Here is a 23,591-nt window from a genome sequence, read left to right on the forward strand (position 1 = left end):
GCGATGCGGACACAGGTTAAACTGCAGATTAAATAAACTTCATGCAGACTTGTCTGAATTCTCAAGTTGTACTGTATGTTTTTTGTGCACAGGTCTCAATGGACTAAATATTTAACAAATTGAATAACAGATTACCAAAAATGCTCAAAAGCCTTAACCTGAAATATAGCATTGAAAAAAAAAAAATGCATGTATATCTTTGTCTCCTTTTTTCATTGCTCAAAGCACATTTGGATTAAGCAAGTAATCATTTACCAAGAAATGCAGCAGAAAGAGTCAGGAGAGGCATGTGACTCACACATCAGCCAGGTCAAGCAGTGACTGCCAGACCACCACAGCCAGTCAGCTGACTGGCTCATTGCAAGTAGGAGTAGGAGTGGGTGGATGGAAGGAGAAGGGAAAAAAGAAGAAACACACCACAAGTGCAGGCAGTGAAGCATTAAGGACTGTTTATTGTACCCAGTACAGATTATCAGAAAGCCAGCAGTGTAAGAAACACATCGTGAGGGGGGGGGAGCTGAAGCCTGTACAAGTGCAGACAAACCCTGTGCCTGAGTTGCATTACGTGATAGAACACGTGTTCACTTTGGCCTTTGCTGGTACTCTGGCCTTTATACGCATACATTTTACAGGCAAGATAATATCTCAGCCTTTCTCCAACCCAACACAAAAAAAGAGAGTAGTTGTAGTCTGCAGTAGTTGCATCACAAGAAAAGATTTTTTTGTTTTGTTTTTGTAAAAAAAAGGTACATTTCTATTAGAGCCAAAACTATACAGCTTATACATTAAAATCAAAACAAACGCAGCCTTATAGCAAAAATATATACTTTATATAAGTTTGTCTTTGCCCCCATTCAGAAACAGATAAACACAAAAAACTGCAGAGAATATCACAAATATCTTCTTTGTCCAATGACAGTAAAGCAATATGTTAGTGGACACAGTCTTGAACAGATTACACCATGCAAAGAGAAACAGGTCTCCTGCTGACAGCTTGTGATTGGCAGAGGTGTCAAATGTCCAAGTTTCACCTCTTTTCTTTCTTTTTTTTTTTTTTTTTTTTGCATGCAGCATCCTGATGCTCCTGCCATACTGGTGCATCAGAGGAACTAGTACACTGCCAAGGAAACATTAAGCACCCAGACAGAAATACAAAAAACAATGAGCAATGTGACCATTTATCATACAACTTCTTAGGCTTAAAAAAAAGAAAAGAAAAAAAGGAGATGGGAGTTCTATGCTAAAGTTTGAGCAATACAGACCCAGCAGTGATGAACGGACATGAGGAGTGTACTGTATAGACCGTAGGCTCTTACTGTGGGGTGCAGTCTTTAAAGGGAAGCGGATACAATCTCTTACACGGGCAGAACAGTTAAAGAACATTTACACGAGAGAGCAGCCCAACCAACTGACTAGCCTGAAATACAGCAACGCCTCAGAAAGGACCTGAGAGTTCTGGGTCTCTGAAGTCTTAACAGAATCATAAAACAGCTGGCACAAAAAGAAAAAAACAAACAAGGTTGTCCTATCTACAGAAATGTTTTCAACATATGCTGTGTGTTTTGTCAATCAGTTTTAATGCATTTAAAGCCCTTTCACGGATCTCATGGTTCAAATGTGGTGACATGAATAACTTGGGGACCATAAAGGCAACTATTAAGTAGTTTAGAATATCTCATTAGATTCGTCATGTTTATACTCTCTGATTGTTTTAAGAAGAGCAGATTGTCACAAAATCAAAAGTGTAACAATTTTTTTTTCTCCAATCTCTTACAAAAGGAGGGGTGGGAGATCTATCAGTCCACCTAAAGTTGGCTGCCTGTGGCCACAATTCATTTGGTCTCCACAGCAACAGCAGCCCATCTTGCTGAGTAACCTAGTCCAGTTCACCATCACTGGTTTTACAACCCTCTCTTCTCTTGTTCTCTGATGGTGCAAGTAGGGGAGCCTCGCAGGCCCCCTCCCGCCCTCTCCCTTCATTCTCAGCTGAGGAGCCAACAGAGTTCTATTTTCCAGCGAGCAGGAGAGGGAACCAAGAAGGAGCAGAGTGCCAGGATGTTGATCCAAGTAGCTCTGCAGCTCCAGCTCTGGATTCTAAAGACTGGGCGCCGACAGACTTATTGGGAGTGTTTGCATGTACATGTGTGTTTGTGAGTTGGGGAACCCCCACTGCTCATTTAGTAGCCGTAACCATCTGGAAAGGGCAGGCCTGCCACACACTGCTCCCCGCCGTCCAGCAGGTAGGGAGCAGTTTCGTCATAGTGGGTGAGGGGCACGGTGTCATCGTCGAGCCCCGGCAGGCTGTCTGGGTCAGCCTTAAGACTGGGCCTCTGTTTGTCGGGGAAGGCCATGGAAAACAGAGCCTCGGGGTCACACACAAACTTGTACACGTACCGCTCACCAGCCACCTGAGCAACGAGACAAAACACACTGAGATCAATAAAGAGCTTTAGATCTACAAACGTGTCATTTTATTTGTACAAAACCTCTGCGCTACTGAGTAACCTGATTTAAAAAACTAATTCACCATTATTCTGTGTTTTTCAAATTAAAATATAAATGATTTCTGTTCATTTTAATGCACTAATTCAAACTGAGTCAGACAACATCAAACAAACACGCACGAGAGCCTATTTACCAGTGGTTAAGATCAGAGGATGGCTCATGGTTGTATTTAAATATCAACGTCACTATATTAGCCTCATTTAGCACGCAGCTGCTGAGGGAAGAAAAAAAAAAACTGAACGTGCCTTTACCTTCTGCATGATGCCCTTCTCATAGTAATAACGCAGTGAGCGGCTCAGCTTGTCGTAGTTCATGGCAGGTCTGTTCTTTTGGATGCCCCAGCGACGAGCCACCTACAGACGACAAGAGACAAATAAAGACTGTAGATTACAAACGTCACAAAGGATGTTAGTAATGCTGCACAAAGGCGAGGACTGACCTCCTCGGGCTCAATGAGCTTGAATTCCATCCCACGACCAGTCCAGGCTATGAAGTGGCCGTTGGCTGGGTCATCCAGTAAGGTGACCAGGAACTGCCAGAGCTGCAGGGAGCCACGGCGCTGGTAAGGAGGCCCATCACGATAGACTGAAGGCTCCTGTTTTACTTTACCTGTGAGCAGGAGAGGATGGAATTGAAAGAGGCCGAAGGGGAACCAAGCAGGAGGGAAAAAAAGAGAAAGGCTCAATCAGTAATGTTCTCCAGCACAGCCACAGGGTGGTGAGACATTCCTGCCAGATGGTGAAGCGCGCTTGTTTATTAGGCAGCGTGTAGAAAATTCCCACTGCTTTAAGGGCGTATAATACTGCTTTTGTTTTTCTCCTTACCTTCTAATCTTTCAGGAACCACGCATGTATCATCAAAGTACAGCTGAGTATCTCTGTCAAAGGAGAAGCCTGGAACAGAAGAGAAAAGAAGAAATCCAGCAGATGAGAGTGAGTATATTTTTGATCTGATATGAAGGCCAGTGACCATGGTCAGTCCAGACATCCAAGCTTAATGCAAAGCAACAGAACTGAGCTGCTTGTATGGATGTAGCGCACTAAGGCCTCGGTGATATTAGAAATGTACTGTGTATGTGCATCTGGATTGACTGATAGATTCACTTCCCCATGAATGCTGCTGACCGCTCTTTCCACCTCATGCTGCGCTTTCAGTGGCTCAGTAAGTCGTGAGGGTGAGGGTCACAGGAGAAACTTCACATGTGAAACGATTCAAAAGCAGAGAAGAAGCTGAACTTACTGTCATGGTTATTTTGGTAGAAGCTTCCAGCTCTCCCGAACGATGACTGACAGTTAGGCACTTCTGTAGACAAAGAAAACACAAGACTAAATTTAGACCAGAAGCACCCTCGTTCTCACATGAAACATCAAAATCCACCTAACAACTGATGGATATATTCAGGCCACTGTGCACAAAGACACACGGCTTTGATGCTGTACTGCAGCAGAGTTGTGGTTACATTAATTTGGTCCAGGCTAAATTAATGTATTACTGTATTTTCGCTCCACTTCACACATGGCCTATGTTCATCTAGAGGTCCAACAGCTGTGCAGAAAAATGCATAGTCTGCTTACACATTTGAGTGGACTAAAGCCCAGATCAGAGCACACTGCACCGCACTCAACATCCCCTGCATGTCCTCCAAGCCTTTAAATAGGATTAGCACCATGGTGGCTGTATTAAATCTCAATGACAATCAAGTTACGCCAGTTCCTCCCCCTGAGGGGTCAAAGCCTGCCTTCCGTTTTCAGCATCTCTGCAGAGTGTACTAACCATCCACACCACAACCTCCATTGCTCTGTCTCCTGATAAGAAAACCAGACATCAATCTTAAACAAGCGTTTCTTAAAGGAGCTCTGCAGATGCTGTTATTAATAACATACATAATCTTTAAGTAAACTGAAGGTGTGCTTGCAACGTGTGCAAGCTAGCATCAGTCAAAAGTGATGCATGACACCGTCCACCCGTGAGACTCGGGCACATGCAAGTATTAATATAAGTGACCTGGACACGAACCAGCCCCTACCAGATACCTGTACCTGTCGTAGTCAACTAGCATTTCTACTCAAATGCAATTTTCCTGTTCATAACATTAACAAGCAATGTAACTATAGCCAGCTAGTTGCATAAATCTTGGGATGGTAGGCTAGTAAAGTTGGCTGATAATAATCTGGACATGACCAGCTAAGGTTCCAGATGACTTCAAGAGTTTGGATTAATTAACGGAATTTATCCACTCAAGACAGTAGTTTGCTGTATGAGAGTCCCAAATGTGGCATATTAAAAGTTACTTATCCCATTATAGAAAGCCACTAATTTCTACTTGCAAACAGGCAAGCCAGAGTTGGCTAACATTTCTCAGAAGAAAATAGCACTAAGCTCAATTTTGATCCGAAAAACAAAATAACTCCATGCACTGAATGTCCTTTTGCCTTTCTGACCACTGCTTTCCCTCGACATTCATGTGATCAAATTCTTGTTTGGCCTGATGAGCTTCAATACATAAAACTAGCTTTCTCCTGGATAAACATTATGTGCCAAAGGAGACAAACTGCTCAATACCAATGTACCAGCTAGCTAGCTTAGCTCAAAAGCCAGCAAAATACTATCTGACACTATATTCACTTACATATTTATGTATGTTGTTTAGCGGAGGAACACAGCTCATCTGAGGAAAATCTATCCTTGACATAGAAGCGACTCTAAAGCATGTTGAAGGCAATTGAAAGAGTTGGTCTCCTCTCTCGAAAAGACTGGAGTCTTTCTATAGTTTGCAAACGCTCAGAAGAGAATAAATTATATGTAGATATGCCCAACATGAACATGTCCCCTCCATCTAGAGATATGAGGGGACTGTGACGTAGGTATTTAAAGGCTATAAGAACCTAAGAGGATTTGTCATTACATCACAGTCCAGCCAGCCAGTGATGTGCCCGCACACAGAAAAGGAATACAAAGTGAGTGACGGGGTAAAGATAAAAAAATAAATAAAGAGTTGCCGAATTTCAGGAAACAGGGATGTTAATGCAACAGAGCAGGGATAACAGCTGGCTGTGTGGGCGTGGGGTCGCTCTGGTTTGTTTGAATTAAACCAAGTGAGCAAGCAGCCTCTGTGCCCTCACTCATAGCGATACTTTTTTAAAGAGGAGCAGCATCATTTGGCCTCAAGCTGACAATTTCAAAGCCCTTAGAGCCAACTTTTCTGTCCGTTTTGGGCACTGGCCCAGATCCTTTCCAGGTAGGCTCAGTGAAGACAAGGTTCTCTGCACCTGGCTGAGTGACCCACTTATTTCTCTCCCTCCCTTGGAAGCTAATGTTGAGCTAGAAGTGCCACTTTTACTGGCACGACTCTGGCTTTGAGGATAATTGTGTGTTTAAAATGAGCAGCCGTGTCCAGACCTCTGCTGCATACTAAAACTAACAAGCATGTGCTGATGCCCAGAACAAACATGGCCAGGCACATTCCTCGCTCTCAGTTGGCCCTACTTGCAGTCCTGAACAACTGCTTTCACACAGCTTGCAAATGATGCGCAGAGAAAAGTACCCAGAGAACTCGACAAGGAAAGGTGATGAGCGCTTCACATATTTTATAAAGTGCTGCCCTTTGACTCACCGGAATCGAAGCAGAAGTCTCTAGGCTCCTGTTTGATAGCCATGGGGTGGAAAGCTGCCTGACGTGGAGGGCCTGGGGGTCCCATGGCGGGGACACCCTGCTCTGTGTATCGTGGGTCAACGAGCTCCTGCTTGAAACCCTGGGGAGGCACAGCCACCAATGGCTCTGACATCTGCCTGTGGTATGGCGGCCGGCCATCGCGTGGCAGGCTGTTGGAGCTGCTGCTGGGGGGCTGAGGCAAGAACTGAGGGCGCCCTTGACTCTCAGATGGGGGGAAAAGTAAACATGGTTCTGACATCTGCCTCTGGAATCTACACACGGAAGAAGAAGTAGAGAGACGATGTAATAAGTAAAGCAAAAAATAAATAAATCAAAAATCACAGAATGCAACAGCAAAGTTCATCTGTGGAGGCTCACCTGTGCTCAGGTGTGAAGCTGTTGGCATCCTGGCTGACAGGGGCACAGGGCACGGCAAAGGGCGGGCTGTGGTTGTTGACTGGAAGGCCCTGCGCGTTGGGAGGGGCTGTGCTCGCTGTTATAGACTGCTGGATGTGCACTGGACGAGCGCCTGGGGTTGGGTTAGCTACATGGGAGTGCAGAGGGGGGGTCTGTTCACTCAGTGGGTGGGTTACTGCTGTGCTGGTGGGGCCACAAGGAGAGACTGGTGTGGAGGGGGGAGTTAGTGGCTTGAACCCGGGAGTGGGCTTCCTGTCGCAGGCACTGGGGATCAAGAGAAGGGACGGAGGTCAACATAAAACTGGCTAGAAATCCTTCATTTAGAGAGGGATGTGGAACGTAATGACACAACATACCTGTAGCTATAAAGGCACTTCTCTCCGTAGGGCATGGGACTCCTGTCCTGGTGACAAGGAGAAAGCTCTTTGGAAGGAGTCAGCTCTCGTTTGATCTTGGCTGGTGGCGGGCCATGAAACATCACTAGACAGGAGGAGACACAGAGACAAGGAACACGACTGAGTGCATTAGATAAACTCCAGATATGACCTAATTGAAGCCATAAGCATAAGTGCAGCAGTTCTCTTAACCAGATTTGGAAGTGAGGGATAAATGGATGCATGGACAATGTCTGTATTCCCCCGACTGACAGAGCCACTTAGCAGCTATTTATCATCTGCCCTAATGACGTTTGACTGAAAACAACCATCTATCCACCATCACTAGGTAGCATGATACTAACTGTGCTGTACACACAAAAGCTATCAAACCTCTCGTCTGATTCCCATTACAGCTGTCAATACCCATACTGATGAATCAGTGGAGCTGTAATGTAATGGCTGTGAATGATTTTCATTCTCCTGTGCTGTAACCATTAGACACTAGCTGCAGCTTTCTGCCGATCGGCCGCCGTTTCCGGGGCGCCACATAATAGCCAGGCAGAAACTAGATCCCCAGGCACAGGGGAGCACAAGCCAAATAAATCACTCGGCGTGCTGATGGACCTGTGTGGAGATAACAATGGGCACGTGAGCTCCCCCGAGTGCACTCTGAAACCTAATGGCTCAAGTTAGACTGCTCACACAGAGAAAAGTAACTAATGGGGAGATTATGCATCTTTTCTCATTGCAGACCAAAGCAGAAGTAGGTCAGGCTTGAGCAAGCGAAGGAGTGGCTCACCGTGTGATGTCCTGCCGACTTTGGAAAGGCTGGTTTCGCTGAACTTGTGCGAGAGAACAAGCTGCAGCCTGGCAACAACAACAAGTGCCCCTCTCTCTCACACACACACGGCATACTGACAGCACAAGGTCAAAGACTACGTCACAGCGGCATTTTACAGCGCTTACAACACTGGATGGAGCCTTCTATGAAAACTCATCAATGCATCGACCTCCATTTTCTCCACCTCTGCAGGCTGGTGGACCACAGAGGCCAAAACTGAGAAAGGCAGCCCTGACAATGAGACATTAACCACACCCTGTCTACACCTCCCACACGCTGGACCAAAACATAAACTCAGAGATAGGAGAACGGGAGGGGGTACTCCACTTGGACATATATACACTGCCTGAGTCCTCTGCAGCTTTAAAATGACCTATGAAGACAGTTTGAAAGACATGATTTGTGGAGAGCAGGACTGTAACAGGCAGCTCTATCCACTGGAATCTAGCCCACTTCAGCAGCAGGGCCTGAGTGCGGGAAAGTGTGAAATCAGATTAGGAGCTTGGCTCATGTGATGCCCCATGCCAATCGGCTGATTAAACTCAAAATGGAGGAGCGGGAGAGAGGGAGGGAGGAGAGAGCAGCTTTTTCCCAGAGCTGTGTTTTTGAAGACAAAGAGCGATGTTAGTGAAGACGTTCTGACAAAAGACAGAGACATGAACCAGCAAGAGGGGAAAAAAAGACAGTAGGAGGAATAAGACAGATCTTTAAGACGCAAACATTGCGGTTTCAGTTGGGTTTTTAAGCCTGAAGTGCCACCGCTGCAGGACTCTGTGCACAGGTTTGCCCAGGCTCACTAGTTAGAGCCAGGACGAATACAAGACTATGTCGACAACAGTAGGACTCAGAGATAAACAACAAATATCAGGTACTCACAGTTATCTGACTGGAAATCTGGGACAAACTGTTCGTCATCAGGCACCTGGGCTGTAAAATCACAGGAAAAATGTAGCATGTTTTAGAAGAATACACACATCACACAGTAAGTGTCCTACTCTCCAAAAAACATGAAAAAAAAGCCCCATGAAAAAAGGGTCTGAGTCAGCAGTTTGCACAAGTCGTACTTTGCTCTGAAGGTTAACTCGGAAACAGTTAATCTTTGATGTTATAACTTTACCAATTTCATCCTGTTAACTATTTAGAAACAAAGTGGCACATAACACATGACTCTACTGATGATTGAAATTGAGGGTTTCTGAGCAAAAACAAATGGAGAACAAACCTTCTGCGATCCAGATCTCCTGGAGCTGACTGAGGTCTTGGAAGAGTTCTTAAAAAAAGAAAAAGAAAAAAAGACATTAATCATAAAGTACAGTAGCTTCTATCTCGAAATGCTGATCGACACCAATGCTGTTACCTTCCGTGTCCTGGGCAAGTTCCGTGTCAATAAATTTCCTTTTCCTATCGTTTAGAGGCCTGCTGTGAGCTGCTTCCTCCAAATGGGATTTGTGCTGTTGGAGAGGACAGAGACAAAGAAATGCGAAATGTCACGCAGCACCAGAAGATAGGCGATGGACAATGCAGATGATCTACTATCAAGGCAGGTGCGTGTGGCGGGGGTGGGGTCCAATCATGATGTCGAGATAATGTTTGAAAGTGTGATGAGGCTGTGTGTGTCCACTTACACTGGGTGGGACCATAAATGGGACTTGCTGGTCATAGAATCCGTCCATGTTATCTGCGTCGATTAGGTGGGGGCTCACAAAATTAAGGGGAGGGGGAGGTATTCGCTTTAAAGCGACAGCGTCGAGCGACTTTCTGGGTCACTGGAAAACAAACAGCATGTGTCACAAACCTGCTCGGATAGCCCTGTTCTCAGAAGCACTGACTGTTACAGTCAAATTTTACAATCTGGTACACTTTGTTGTCATTTCTGAGCTCTGACTTCATCTCACAGGAATGTATAGTTGCACCATATTCTTGTGCCCTTTATCTGAACTACAAAACAGCTCTTTGAACCACAGAGGCCCAATGTAAACACAATCATTAAAGAACACATGTAACATGGTTATATAAGCCACACTCATTGACCATCTGTGGGCACTACTTTCCACTATAATCAGCTTGGAGATCTTGAGTAAAAGACTTGGAGAGATGTCTGTGGCATGCTTTAAATCTCAAAGCTTCCTGAATGAGATAGGAAAATGGGCCAGTCACAGAGCTGATTAGTGTCTTACAGAAGCTTGGAGCTATTGTTGGGTGACAATGGTGGTGTTCCAATTGGCAGAAGCAGAGCTCCTCGCTCCCCTGCGTCCAGTATCATCCAGTTAGTGACACTAGTTCCCTTTAAACAATAACACTGGGCAGGAGCGCTGCCCTCTGTTCTCCCTCGGCACACAGACATGACTCACTCCTCTTATCTCCCGTTAATGGATGACGAATAAAAGGATAGCTGCTGGGCAATAATTACAGGCGCCCAGCACAGATAGTACCTTTAACATTAGAACTCACTGTACAGCATGTCACGTGGGACTTTTGTTCAACTTTAAGCTGAAGTTGGCGCATTTGTTTTCTCCATTTTGCCTCCGCATCCACACTGATTTGTTAGACGAAGTGAGAATTTAGTTGTACGCACGAAGCAGGCGTTTCAAATATTTTTATTCAGACAGTATACTTAGCTATTTCTTTGTCTTTATAGTAACCGCGCTGTGTCGAAATTAATACATACAGCGTTTATTACCATCGTTAAGTACAGCGGCATACCGCAGTCGGTTTTGGCACAAGGCTGGTGCTCAGAAACGTGAAATACGATGTGCGACATAAACATGCCAAAACCAGACAAGTTTAAGCAGCTTTAGCAGAACTGAAAAAAAACTTAAACTCTCATACGGCGCATTCCAGACCTTTCCCTAAAAGAAGAAAACATCTTTTGGAAAACTTTTTGCACTTCAGCCTTGACCGGGGACTGGGGGGCTACGCTCACCCGACACCCCCCTGCTGCCGCCTCCTACCCGCCCTTCCCCCACCCACCAAGCCCTCCCTTGTTTTTCTCAATGGTGTGAAACTCGATCCGTGTGGAAAAAAAGCGGCCAGTCCATTCATAAAAATCACAAACAGTCGCCTGAGCGTGCTGATAAGCCAAAGCTAACATCCACGCAGATAAACCAGGGGTCAAATCCAACACATGCTGGGTTAAAACAACACACAGCGACTCTATTTCACTCGGATATAAGTAGATATAAAATGGTTAAGATGGCGTTGCGCTCGTTCGTAGTCTAAAAAGAGCATTAGAAAAACATGTACCCATACGAGGGATTCGCAAAAGCAAGTTTTTTTTTTGCCAAAATAAAAATTGTAGCCTACCTTGTTTGTCTATATATATATATATATATATATATACGTCCCCTTTTTCGAAACAGTAAGATAAAATATCCAGAAATAAGAAACAGCGTGTCGAGAATCCTGTATTCGCCTGCGTACAGACAGACTGATGTGTCCCCTTCGACTCGCAAAACTTGACTGAGCTTTTTTTCTTTAATGGCCCGGTCGATTCTCCCCTAGGCTCGAGCGGCACGCAAGAGACGCACTCTGATTGGTGGAATTAATCTGTCCGTTAAGTAAAGAGCCAATGGTTTCTCCGGAGCCATGACTTATACATGAAGCTCGGCTTGGCCAATCACAGCGCAGTGGTGGCCTATTTTTATGAATGGCTGGATTTCATTCACATTTTTTCAACCATCAATGCCAAGAGGTGTTTGTTAAAGGGCCAGCTGCAGTGGAAATATACAAAAAATCGAAACCTACACAGAGGCTGCCGGAGCGACGTCAGCGTCACGCTGACTTTTTCCTGTGCTATATAATGATAGATCATTATGCTGTCAGAACAAATTGGATATTAGCTGTGCTTTTTGAGACACAGAGCATTTAAAGTTAAATTTAACACCGTAGTAATGTAACAGATTAGTTTTTCAGGAGAATGACGCAAATGACAGAGGATTAATATGGATAATGAATAAGAAAATGTTTCATGGCAGCGAATGGATTTTAAAAATGAAATGAAAAGCTGCAACACTGTTGCACCATGGCTGTGTGCGCATGACACTGTGTGTATAGTTTGCGTCTGGTGAACCTACAGAATTATCTCACAAAAAATAGGATCAGCAGCATTATTTACATATTATATATCAATCTCAATAACCATTTGGCAATGCAAATGTGCAGCACCGTCAGAGCGCTGAAGTTAAGTGCAGCTGAAATAGGCAAAACATGCTTGTGTAAAATGTAACTGGTGCAAGAAGCTTTGATGAACACACAGCCTATATAGACAAATGCTTTCTAAGCATTTAGTTTGTAACTCTGTTGCATCCTGTAGCTTCTTGTTATTAATATTGTGTATTTATTTTTTACATTGTAAGTATTTTTTGGTTACGAAGCTTTTCTTTCTGAAAAATCTTATCCTATTAGCAACATACAAACATTTACCCCTCACAACCACTCTGTTCCCCGTCATTTCCGTTTCTGTCCTAAAAGGAAAAAGAAAAGTCTTTGCTATTATCATTTATAATTACTAATTAATAATAATTTTAATTAATACATAATAATGTAATTATGTATTATTACATATAAGTTCAATTTTTTCACATTTTTAACCATTTGTTGTCCTTTGGTTTTCTTTCTCGTGAGGCATTTCCTTGAAAGTCGCTCTGTCCTACAGTTTGATAACAGAATAATAATCTCTATGATGTTTACTGCAGTGACTTTAAAGAGAACCAACTATGCTAATTTCTAATACCGTTTGTTTTTTGGTTTTGGACTAGCTTTGCATGATTCTTGAACACACACTAATCTTATCATTTGAAATTTTGTCCATTTTCTTTTCCCATGACATCCAAAAATATCACAGTATGTAATTGAAAATAAGGACAAGCAGAATGGGGCGACTTTTTTGACACATCAGCAGTGTTGGGGCGTAACGGAATACATGTACCGCCGTTACGTATTTAAAATACAAAATATGAGTAACTGTATTCCGTTACAGTTACCGTTTAAAAAGGTGGTATTTAGAATACAGTTACTTTGTTGAAATAAATGGATTACACGGCAGTACTTCCCTGTTTCATATTGTTGCGGGTCAGGACTGTTTGGGTTTTGTTTGACAGCTACGTTCTGTTGTTCCAGGCGGCAGCGTTACGGTTGCCATGGTTACAGGGTGACGCTCTCTCTCTGCGTGTTTCCTGGGTGAGAGAGCGCCTTTTTGTTGTTGTTGTGCTAAGCTAATAGGCAGAATGCTACAGGTATAGCTCTAAAGAATGTAGCATCATAGGCAAGCAAAGTTGACCCAGACAACAAAGTAAAGCTATTTTTCGGCTACGAGCCCGACACAGAACCCGCCGTATTAGCCAGAGGTCCCTTTACTAAGGTTCGGAGCCGCGGACCTTCAGTAACAGTAATAAATCACAGCAATAGTACATTCACGTAGTTGTAAACAGCATGGTAATATATTAAGTAATCCAAAGTATTCAGAATACGTTACTCTCATTGAGTAAGGTAACGGAATACGTTACAGAATACATTTTGGGGCATGTAATCTGTAATGGAATACATTTTAAAAGTAACCTTCCCAACACTGCACATCAGGATTATTCCCTAAGACAATTTTTATTTAGGCTTTTCAAACTGCACCTTCTTATGAGAGGTCTTTAAAGCTTTTAATAGCCTCATGAATGATTTTGAAATATCTGTATGAAGGACTGGTTATTTAAACCCAGAGGTTGTAAATAAATCACCATTGACACCATCATTTCCTTCACCAAATTAGGAATCCCTCAAATAAACTATCCCAACGTGAACGTCACTCAGTGTTAAAACAAATTTCAGCAGCTGGTATGAAAACTATAATCCCCAGCAAATCCCTGGAGCCATGAAAGAGAGATTAAGAAGCTGCTGCATAAGCAATAATAGTAAGAAGACAAACACATGTAGTCGTCACACAGGACAGGGTCCTATCTTCACTGGCCAGTCCAGAAGTCCAAAGCCAAAGGCAAAAAGGTTGTCTTTCATCACATGGGTTCATTTTGGAAATGTCACGCTGAATAATGTGGAGGTGAGAGGGTTTAAAAATATCCACTGCCAGACTTAATTGTACATGTGTGCGAAGCATTAAATAGCAGAGGACATATTTCAAAGGCAGTAGCCTGCAGGTCCGCTGTATGGTGCACCTCTTTGCTGGTGAGGATGTGGTGGGTGGTCACTTGGAGGCGTGTGGAGAGCAAGCACATTGTGTTGCTGTTCTTACTCTTTCCTTAAATAAATGTGCCATATGTAAAAGGGTGACACACTGCTTGTGTACATACGTCTCTCTCTGGATGACTGCCAGTGTGGCAGTGGGTGTCATGAAAATGGGGCAAGATTCAGCATCCCTGCTTTCTGTTTCCCATCACTGTACCAGTAACTGTAGGTTAGTGGTACATTGGCATAACAGCCAGGTCAGTGGCTCTGCCTGGGTGCTAATCCTGATCCTCACCACACCAGGTGAAGACTGTCGAGGAACAGTGTCCCTGCAACCTCTGATCATTCATCATCATTCATCCAGCATTTGTTTGTTCTGTTGTCTCTGAATTTGACTTACCAGAATTAGTTTGTCTTTAGTACTTAAATGAATTTTGTCCATTTTGTTGGTTATTTTTATTTAGATTTTCAGCTAAAAACATCTCCACATTTACTCAGTAAGAGCTTCACAGCTATGAAGCCAAAATGAGATTAAATACAATACAATCAGACCAGAGCAAGATCTAAAGAAAATAAAAGTGTACCCAAGCTAATAGACTGTATATAAAAGAGAGACAGAGTTAGTGTGACATATCACATAGTATAGTCAAGAAAATCTTGGTGTTTTGACACCGTATGTGAAAAGCAAGACATGACCTCGCTGAGAAACCAAGAAAAATGCTCAGTAGCTAGTCAGGTAGGAGTGGCTTAAAGCTTAGTTTGCTGTTGGGCATTGTTCTTGGCCAGGGACTGGGAGGCCAGTCCCCCCAGTCCTGATTACTTGTAAGCAAAAAAATAAATAAAAATAAATAAATAAAAAAGGTATAGTTTGCTGTATTGCCCTTTGAATTATGTGGGAGTACAAAAGGATCATCATGTTCTAATGAAATACAGTCTCATCAGAAAAGTATTTACTGGGTCATCAGTAAACATATCTGATCTATTGCACAAAAAGACAAGAGCACAATGGTAAAGTGCAAACTCTGTCTAGGATAGAAACAACTAGGGCTGGGTATCGTCACTGATTCCTAGAATCGATTTGATTCCGATTCACAAGGTCCCGAATCGATTCGATCCACGATTCGATTCAATTCAATTTGAATCTGGGAAATTTTGCCTCAGACAGTCAGAAATATTATAATTCAGATCAGTACATTAACATATTTTTCTATCTATAAAAAGGAAGCTGATACTCGCAAGACTTTATCAAAGGTGTGAGCGTCACAGCAGATGCCTTTGTGTCAAAGTAGCTGAAGATAAAACACAGAAAAACATGAAGGTGATTTTCCTGGCCTGGGATTTTATAAAAATATTCTGCAGTACATCAAAAACGAAAGAAAACCATTAATCAACATATGAACATCACCTCTGAAGTTACAGCGGTTTTATTAGAGACACAGCTGAGCGTTTTGCATTTTGCATAATTTTAAAAAGTTGAAATTTGTTCAGTATTGAACAGCAGAAATTAGGTTTTCTTTCCAGAAGTAAGTAAAAGTTAAAAAAAACCAGCGGCCGACAGCGCAGTAAACAATGGTAGACTTGTGCGTAACAAGCAAGCGAATAATGCAGAAAACAGATTTTTAGACGGGAAACTGTTCTTGAAGTATACAGAGAGAGAGAGAGAGAGAGAGCTGTGCATGAAGTGTGATTTTATCACGGTGGAAGCAAAACAGTAAAAGTCAGAGGGAATTCATGACGATGTTTATGTGAAGCGTAGTTTGGATCTTCTTTTGCTGCTGGTTCAGTCAGTTTTATTTTTATTGTTTGGAGAGATCAAACTAACAGCTCTAGAATCAGCATAAAAAGGGCGTAAACAAAGCGTGGACCCGCCGATGGATCAGAATCAGCGAGCTGTCGGCTTTCAGCCCCGACCGTGTCCGTGCCGTCGGGTTAGAAAGGCGACATCTCACTGATTCTGATCCATCGGCGGGTCCACGCTTTGTGTTTACGCCCTTTTTACGCTGATTCTAGAGCTTTTGTGCAGAATCCGTGTACCTGCTCTCATTTACTGTTTTAGCTGTTTGGTGGTTGTCGAAACTGAGATTCTGGATTTTGGGCAAAATAAATTTATATTAAAAAATCGATTCAGGATTTTAATGAATCGATATGACGTTATCCAAGCCAGAATCGATTTTAATTGATGAATCGATTATCAAAACCCACCCCTAGAAACAACCCCCATTATAGTGCTAACGCAACTTTGGCTCTTTGCGAGCATCTGCACCAGGGGCGATTCTAGGATCAGAGCTTTGGGGGTGCTGAGCACCCAGAGAGCTGCCCAGCCAGGCAAGATAAACCTGTCTCTGTCAGTCCCTGCATCCTTAAATGTTGTCCTGAGTTCTCTCTGACTGTCGCTTTGGTCCATTTAAAATCCTGTTCCTCCCTGTCTGAATGAATGATGCTCATAGTGAATAAAAAGTAAACTGAGTGCATTTTTTGGACAGAGATTCACTTTTAATGTGTATGTATAATATAATACAGATACATAAAAAACACTCCCAAAACAGAATAAATTATTACAAATAAATTATTACAAAATATTAATAAAACTATAAAAATGGAGGCAACTTTGCCTGTCGTAGAATGTATACAATGTATGAAAAAATCTTTATTGCAGATACTAATTTTACTAATTTAATAATAATAATAATTTTGTGTTGTAAGATTTATGACTTTCATGCATTCATAGTGGTACTTAGGAGAGCTTGACATTTTTATCAGCTGGTACACACTGTAAAAAGTTTGAGAAACACTGATAAGTTAAGTGTATGTGTGCTTTTGGAAAACATTTAAAGCTGCTGTACAGAATCTTTGAAACAAGCTGAAAACATTTTTAGAATCTGCTTCTCTTTACAGCTCCTCACTCCACCAGGGCACGTTTGGCTCTTTCTGATAGTGCGCAAATGTGATGTACGTACTGCGGCAGTCATACAGACAACTGGACGGTCCAAAAGTTGGCCTACCTATTACTGGCTGAGGTTTTAGTAAAGTTGTGGCTGAACCACATAAAAATATATCATTAATTGTAATCTCCCCAATTATAATGTTATGTTGGAATGTTGTTAAAGAGGGTCAAAAATGTTTCAAACCAGTTTGTTTTGCAGATTCTGTACAGCAGCTTTAATATAGGGAGGACACAACTTCCAGATTATATGAGTTTTTTTCTCTTTGTCAGTTTAACAGTTTGTGTTGTGCCTGTCACTGTTCCCTGTCTGTTTTCTTACCTGGTTCTTCCTGACCTTGCCCTTTCTCCTCATGTTCCCCTCTTTCCTCTCTCCCTCTTCGGACTGACAATCATACACAAATAGATTGTATTCAATTAGATGAAAAATTACATTAATATGAAAAAAAATTCTATTAAGATCACTAACAAAAAGTCCTCTCCCAGTCTACTTTCAACCAAAAGGCAAATAACCAAACCACATGAACATCTAATACAAGATATAAACATTGAAACACTGATCCAACATTATTCTTGATTGATGGATCATTTGATTTTATACTTTTACCTGAATGTGGCTCCTTTTTTTGAAAAAATTTCAAAAAGTGTTGGAAAACACGTTTTCAACACTACAGGTTACCTGGTGTAATGCTTTTCAGCTAAAAAGAAACATGGTCTGACTCCTACCAACTATATAAAGAGTAACTGAAGGTTAAATGCAGCTAATATGTCCTGTTTTAAACCAGACACTAACACCTCCGCTTCCTTGCGTTTCAGCCACCATCGCTCTGGCAGCAAGAGCGCTAGAGGCAGAGCAGGGGAGAGGCGAGCTGGAACAAACCATTTTGGGAGGGGGGGTTATCTATACTTTTGTTGTTAAAATGTTACGTCTCAAACAAGTACAGTACTGTATGCTTTTTATATTTTTAGTAGTGTGTCACACAAACAGCAAATATTGTCAAAAAAAAAAGTAAGAAATCTTTGGGGGTGCTTTGATTCATTTTTGGGGTGCCTCAACACCCCAAAAATGGGCTAAAATCGCCCCTGATCTGCACAGACAGCATGCTAGTACAGAGCTAGCCACCAGATGTGATGTTAAAGCTCAGTGAAATGCCAACAGCAACCCAGCAGCCAGAGCCTATACTTGAACAACAAAAGCAGTCAGGCCTGCAGCCTCTGTTTCTACACCTCGTGTTTCTACAGTAGAATCACTGTCTTTGTGCTGGATTTCATCTTTAATTTGTGTTGTTTGCTTTGTATACATAAACACCAAAGAGAAAAAAACCCCATTGTGTGTGTCCGCATTAATATATAAATTTGTGTAGCTGTGTGGGACTGTAAGTATTGTAAAGTATTGTAATGAGTAGTATAATGGATTACTTTATCAGGCAAGTAATTAAGTAATGTATTGCATTACTTTTAAGAAAAGTAACACGTAATGTATAATACATTACTTTTTCTGAGTAATCAGGTCAAAACTGTGAAAAACCTTCAAAACCACTACCTTGATCATTGAACCTCTTCATGATAAACAAACCATACCTTAGAGTTATTTCCCATTGTTGTCTTTATTCTGTTTGTGAACCTGACCTTTATTCCATTTGGAGGTACAATAACAACCATAGTGTTGAAACACAAGTGGCTGAGAGCCTTATAAATGAGAGTCTTAGCAGTCTGCCCTGGCTTGCAAATGTCTGTCAAAATGCACATTTCAAAAAGAGTTAAAATGGGAAAGTAGTGCCTCTGGGCGCAGGATGCTCTCTCACTGAGGGACAAGATGTGACTTGCCTGCTATTAATAGCACTTTGGGAGATAATTCCTGACTTGTTATCTCTGCAGCCGTGCTCAAGAAGCCTTGCCAAAGGCAGACTCTTCTAAGGCTCTGAGTTGTATAACCATGCTATCTTTTATTGTCTCTCTCTCTCAGTCTAAATTCAATGCATACTTCTTCACTCTCTGTCTGCTTTAGCTTGAAGCTACTGGGCCACAACTCAGGGCCAAAAGGGCAACATGACTCAAGCCCTAACAATGATGATTAGCTGCGAACAATGACCTTTGTTCTCTTGTAATTATCTTATTATTGTCTCAGAAATAAAGTCTATTTATGTAACTGCATATACAATCTACATGAATGCTAAAAAATGAAAAGCTAAATGTTCTCAAAGAGTATTTCTTCTGGATTTTAAGGTGCAAAACATCCCAACACCTGTAGTTCACATAGATTTATTTCAGTTTAACTGGTGATTCTGAGTTTAAAAGGCTGCACATAAATATTTATATATAAAAATATATTACATACATTCATGTTTACTCATATACCCAGTTTTGCGCAGTTTCTTTGAAAGAAGTCAATTTCATAGTGATTGTTACTATGAATGGTCTCTATAAGCGACAAACCACAAGGTGCAAATTGTACTCCATGTCAGGGAGCATTAACTTAGAGGGTACTGCTCAAGTGACAAACTACTGTAACACTTGAGGTACATTTTAAGAGATTTTTTTTGAGAGTGTACCTTGTCATGTTACCATCTGTGCCAGTAGTACAATGTTAAATGTATTCAACACTAAACAGAAAGTATTGTTAAAAGTAACAGTTAGTGTCTCAGGTTTTTCATTAAAACAGTGTCCAGCAGATGTATGCATGAAATATAAAGGCATTCAATCTTCTCCATTGTTTACCTAAAAGCCAAAGTCAAACTTACAGTCTGACACTGGTCAGTGACTCACAGCTGTTATTGGATACGTTTCTCTTCAAATCATCCGTGACCATCAAAAACAATCAGCTCCCTGTCTTTGTCAGTCTTCAAGTGTGACTTGAACTCCAGTCTCCTGATAGAATGACGTGTATTTTTATTTTAATGTAGACTTTGTTGCTCTTTGTTTATCTGTAGCTGGAGTCATTTTGGTATCTATTTTGTCCGAGTAGCTTAAACCATTAAACCCTTAAACTGTTTTTTGAAATTTCTGCCTGAATCCTGTCCAGCTAATTTTATTCCACAACTGCAGGTTCAAAATTAAAACGTTCTTGTCTCCATGAATAAGGGACACTGGAGACAATTCATGAGATACAGTCTCTGTTGCCAGGCTACGTATCTGGAAATTCTCCAGGAAAAGGGTGCAAATCTTTGTTTTTACATAATAAAAACTGTGAATTAGAGAGAAGTAATACAGATGCACTGATGTCATTCTCAGCTATAACTCTTTCAATACTTCCAGAGTGTTACATGAACCATTGTAATTATGTAACTTGATTAAAATGCTAGTACTAATCACAGTATTAGCAGGTGGCCACACTCTTACTGTAAATTATGAAGAATTATACAATAAAATTTGTTGAGTATATAGATGTATAACATAAGGTCCTGTGCAAAAGTCTTATGCAACCCTCATTATCTCCATGAAGGAGGTTAAGTTTTTGTTTGTGTGTGTTTGTACGCCAGGGCTGGACTGGAACAAAAAAATCGGCCCAGGCATTTTGACTAGAGACCGGCCCATGATTTATAGGTTGATGATTAATGATTTATAGGTTGATGATTAATGATTTATAGGTTGAAAATGGGCAAAAAGTCAAAAAGTCTTATATTTTAGAAACTATAACTCTCACAACTGTGATGTCTATTGTCAGCAAAGTACTGTATAAGGGTCTCTGACTTCTCCTTCAAGCTCAATAGATTTATCTGAAGGTTAGTGACAATAATGGTATAGAGACTATACTTTTTGACTGTAGTTGATTCATTTCCTTAGGACTTTGTTATGTACATAACAGGTTTGAAAGAAACAGTAACCTTGGAAATACATCATAATTTGAGTACATGTAGGATGTTCCCGAAGTTTTTGAAAACAAAACTTTTACTTACTGCTTATTTAGTACTTATTACGAAACATTAAAGAAATGTTATTAAACAATGAAATGAGTACTACAATGTAATATATCCACATAAATAAAGAAATTATTATACCCAAACGATGTCAAGTATTTTAAAATAGGTTAGAACAGCACAAATAACAAACGCCTGCACTTGCTTTTACTGTAGTAGAAACTTCTTCAAATTTCTTAGAAAGAACAAAGAAGACAAAACAAATATTATTCCATTAAAAATGAATAAACACTTGTCTCTTGGTCTCTTTTTTTGTTTCTATACAATTTGCTTCCAAGGAGCCAGACCTTCTTGTAACTTTTAAAGTGGTCTTGAGAAAAAGTTTTTCTTCTGGCAGATTTCCACTCGTTTTCTGTCCAGTCCTTGTTCATGGCTATTTTCAAAGGGATGTTTTTTGTTTGTTAAGTCATTTAACATTGACTTATGAATCATTCAAGCATTAAAGAGAAGAGGGAGAAACCAGTATTTTATCTGCACATGACAGACAACTTGGCAAAGAAACCATTTTAAATGGTATCTTTGGGCACTTTATTATGGACAGGCTGTCAAATAAAACCTATCAAATCTTCCAATTTCTTTGGTTGAATTTACTGAAGGAGCCAGGGAAACACCAGGGAGGTTCTGTAATGGCTTGGGACTGCATTTCGCCCAATGATGTTCAGGATCTTGTCAAAATTGATGGAATTATGAAAACCACTGCCAGATTTTGATCCACCAACAACACTATCAGTCATGGAGTGGCTTCCCCAAAGCCCAGAACTCAACATTACTGCAGGTTTTAGATGTGTCCTTGATCGGCACAGGTTATTTAAATGGTTAAATGACCTCCTCAACTTGTCTTGAAGTTCTCCAGACGCCTGGTCATGAACTAATCATTTGATTCAGGTGTGTAGACCCAGGGGGAGATCTTAAACCTGTAGGACACCGGCCCTCGAGTCCTGGGGTTGGCCAAGCCTGACTTAAAGAAATGACGAAAAAGCTTGCTGATGAAGCTTCCGGTTGCTCTGAAGAATAAAGGAAATCATAGCAATTACTGACTTTCAAGCTCATTGGAATTGTACAAACCATTTTATCTTATATTCTCTGGAGTTTTCCAATTTCCCATCGCACAGTATAAAGAAATCAGGGGTCTCTGAAGAATTTTGCATGGTACTGTACAGTAAATGGCAATAAACACACCGTGTGTCAATTTTGTCCTGAATATTTTCTGTGTAAAACGACTCGGTGTCTTCCTACCCTCTGCTACCAATTGCTGACGGTGACTAAAAATAATCATAAAAATGCAATAATGCTGATGCTGTAGTCTGGATTGGTGCTGCAAGATCAGCTCTCTGGCAGAAAAGCATGCTTTCAGTTAATGTTTTACTGATAAGTTCCATGTTAGACATGCTAATCAGCAACATGTTCTAATTGCAATGACAGAAACACAATTCTGTCACAACTGTGTAAAGTGATTGCTGGTGTCACTTAGTCACATACAAATAAAGACAGAGTCAATGCAGCAAAATTAACAAAACACTGTGAGTTAGATTAGTTGAATAAAACACGTCATTGTCTCCACTTGCCTTCAGAACCAGCCTCCACTTTCTCCCCCTTTCGTAAACCAACTGTGTGTGTAACTGTTTGTGTAACTGTTTGTGTGTGAATAAGAAGGTTTCTCTGAAGTTGTGAGGACATATGAGAGGTATGCACTACCAGTTCCAGCTGGATCTGGCTGACACACCTGCTCCACCTCAGTAATCACTCACCTGGAGTACTTAAAGAGAGGTTCATTTATTTTTCCTTTGTCGGGTTTTTACAGTAGTACAAGCAGCAGCATGTTGGGCTCACTGTTTTTGAGCTTACCTTTGGGTGTCCTTGTGTTCTGTATCCCTCCTGTACATCAGCCAAACTTGTCCTTGGAACTCCACTCACCTGAAAACCTGCATCTGTCTCCTGGATCTCCAGAAATCAGCTCCTAGGAAAATCTACCTAGCACTGTTGTCTGTGTCATCGTTTCACCCTTTAACCCCTATTTTTTGTGGCAATAAGCTATAATACATACAGTACATAAACAAAACAGTCATTTACATGTAACAAAAGATTAGCTACTCATTTCTATAAATGATTTGGCCTCCTGCAGATGTTTTTTGAAGATGAACCTCTTGTCCTGGAACACCCTGTATTATAATAACTAGCTTGTAGAATTGCTGAGCTCTATTTCTGTTGCATCAAACTTGGATGCTTCGAAGATATAACAGGTTAAATGACATCATTGTCACTGTCGCTGTGTTTTATTTGTTCTTTAAAGTTTGTAATGTAAAATGTACTAACATTTACTTCCAGTATAGCTTAATGATGCCGCAGTAGTGGACCAGGGGAGTGGTTGTTACCACCATTGTCAACAAAGATCTATCCAGTATAAATCAGAATCATATTCACGACCAAGTTACTGTATTATGTTTAAGTCACATACAACCATGTGATTTAATGTAATTTAAGAAAAGGCTTCAAGTAAAATCAACCAAGCCAAACTAAAACTGACTTCATGGTTTAAACAAATTATGCGGTTTTCTTGGTTTGAACTTTGTTGGAAACATATGAGAGAATGCAAGCAGAAGCTATGTTAACAGCTAGCACACAGTGAGGGTGACATAGTGTAAAGATAGACCGGACTCACTGCAGAGACTCGTCATACGGATTCTTCAGCCTCTTTTAATTCAGTCAAGATCCTCAGTCATGACCCCGAGGCAGGAGAGAGGGTTCATATCACAGACAGTTTATTCTGTAATTT

At 41.3% G+C, this 23,591-nt stretch overlaps 1 protein-coding gene across 3 annotated transcripts; it reads right to left on the minus strand.

The window, feature by feature from the left end:
• Positions 1-432: 432 nt before the first annotated feature.
• On the minus strand, positions 433-11,269 carry etv5a (ETS variant transcription factor 5a). Of its 3 annotated transcripts, none has more exons than XM_040006896.1 (13): positions 11,096-11,269; positions 9,418-9,558; positions 9,150-9,243; positions 9,015-9,062; positions 8,669-8,719; positions 6,931-7,054; positions 6,536-6,838; positions 6,119-6,429; positions 3,745-3,807; positions 3,330-3,398; positions 2,945-3,114; positions 2,751-2,858; positions 433-2,408 (listed from the first exon to the last, which is right to left on the minus strand). In XM_040006896.1, exons 2-13 carry the CDS (start codon positions 9,463-9,465, stop codon positions 2,178-2,180), a joined length of 1,620 nt encoding a protein of 539 aa, XP_039862830.1. In that variant the 5' UTR covers positions 9,466-9,558; positions 11,096-11,269; the 3' UTR covers positions 433-2,177. The 3 variants fall into 3 exon arrangements, with proteins under 3 accessions (XP_039862830.1, XP_039862832.1, XP_039862831.1); XM_040006898.1 differs by having other exon boundaries at positions 2,757-2,858; positions 11,096-11,268; XM_040006897.1 differs by lacking the exon at positions 11,096-11,269 and having other exon boundaries at positions 9,418-10,692.
• Between the last annotated feature and the right edge of the window lie 12,322 nt (positions 11,270-23,591).

This window comes from Simochromis diagramma, unplaced genomic scaffold (assembly GCF_900408965.1).
Source record: "Simochromis diagramma unplaced genomic scaffold, fSimDia1.1 OVJJ01000514.1, whole genome shotgun sequence".
Taxonomy (NCBI): Eukaryota; Metazoa; Chordata; class Actinopteri; order Cichliformes; family Cichlidae; genus Simochromis; species Simochromis diagramma.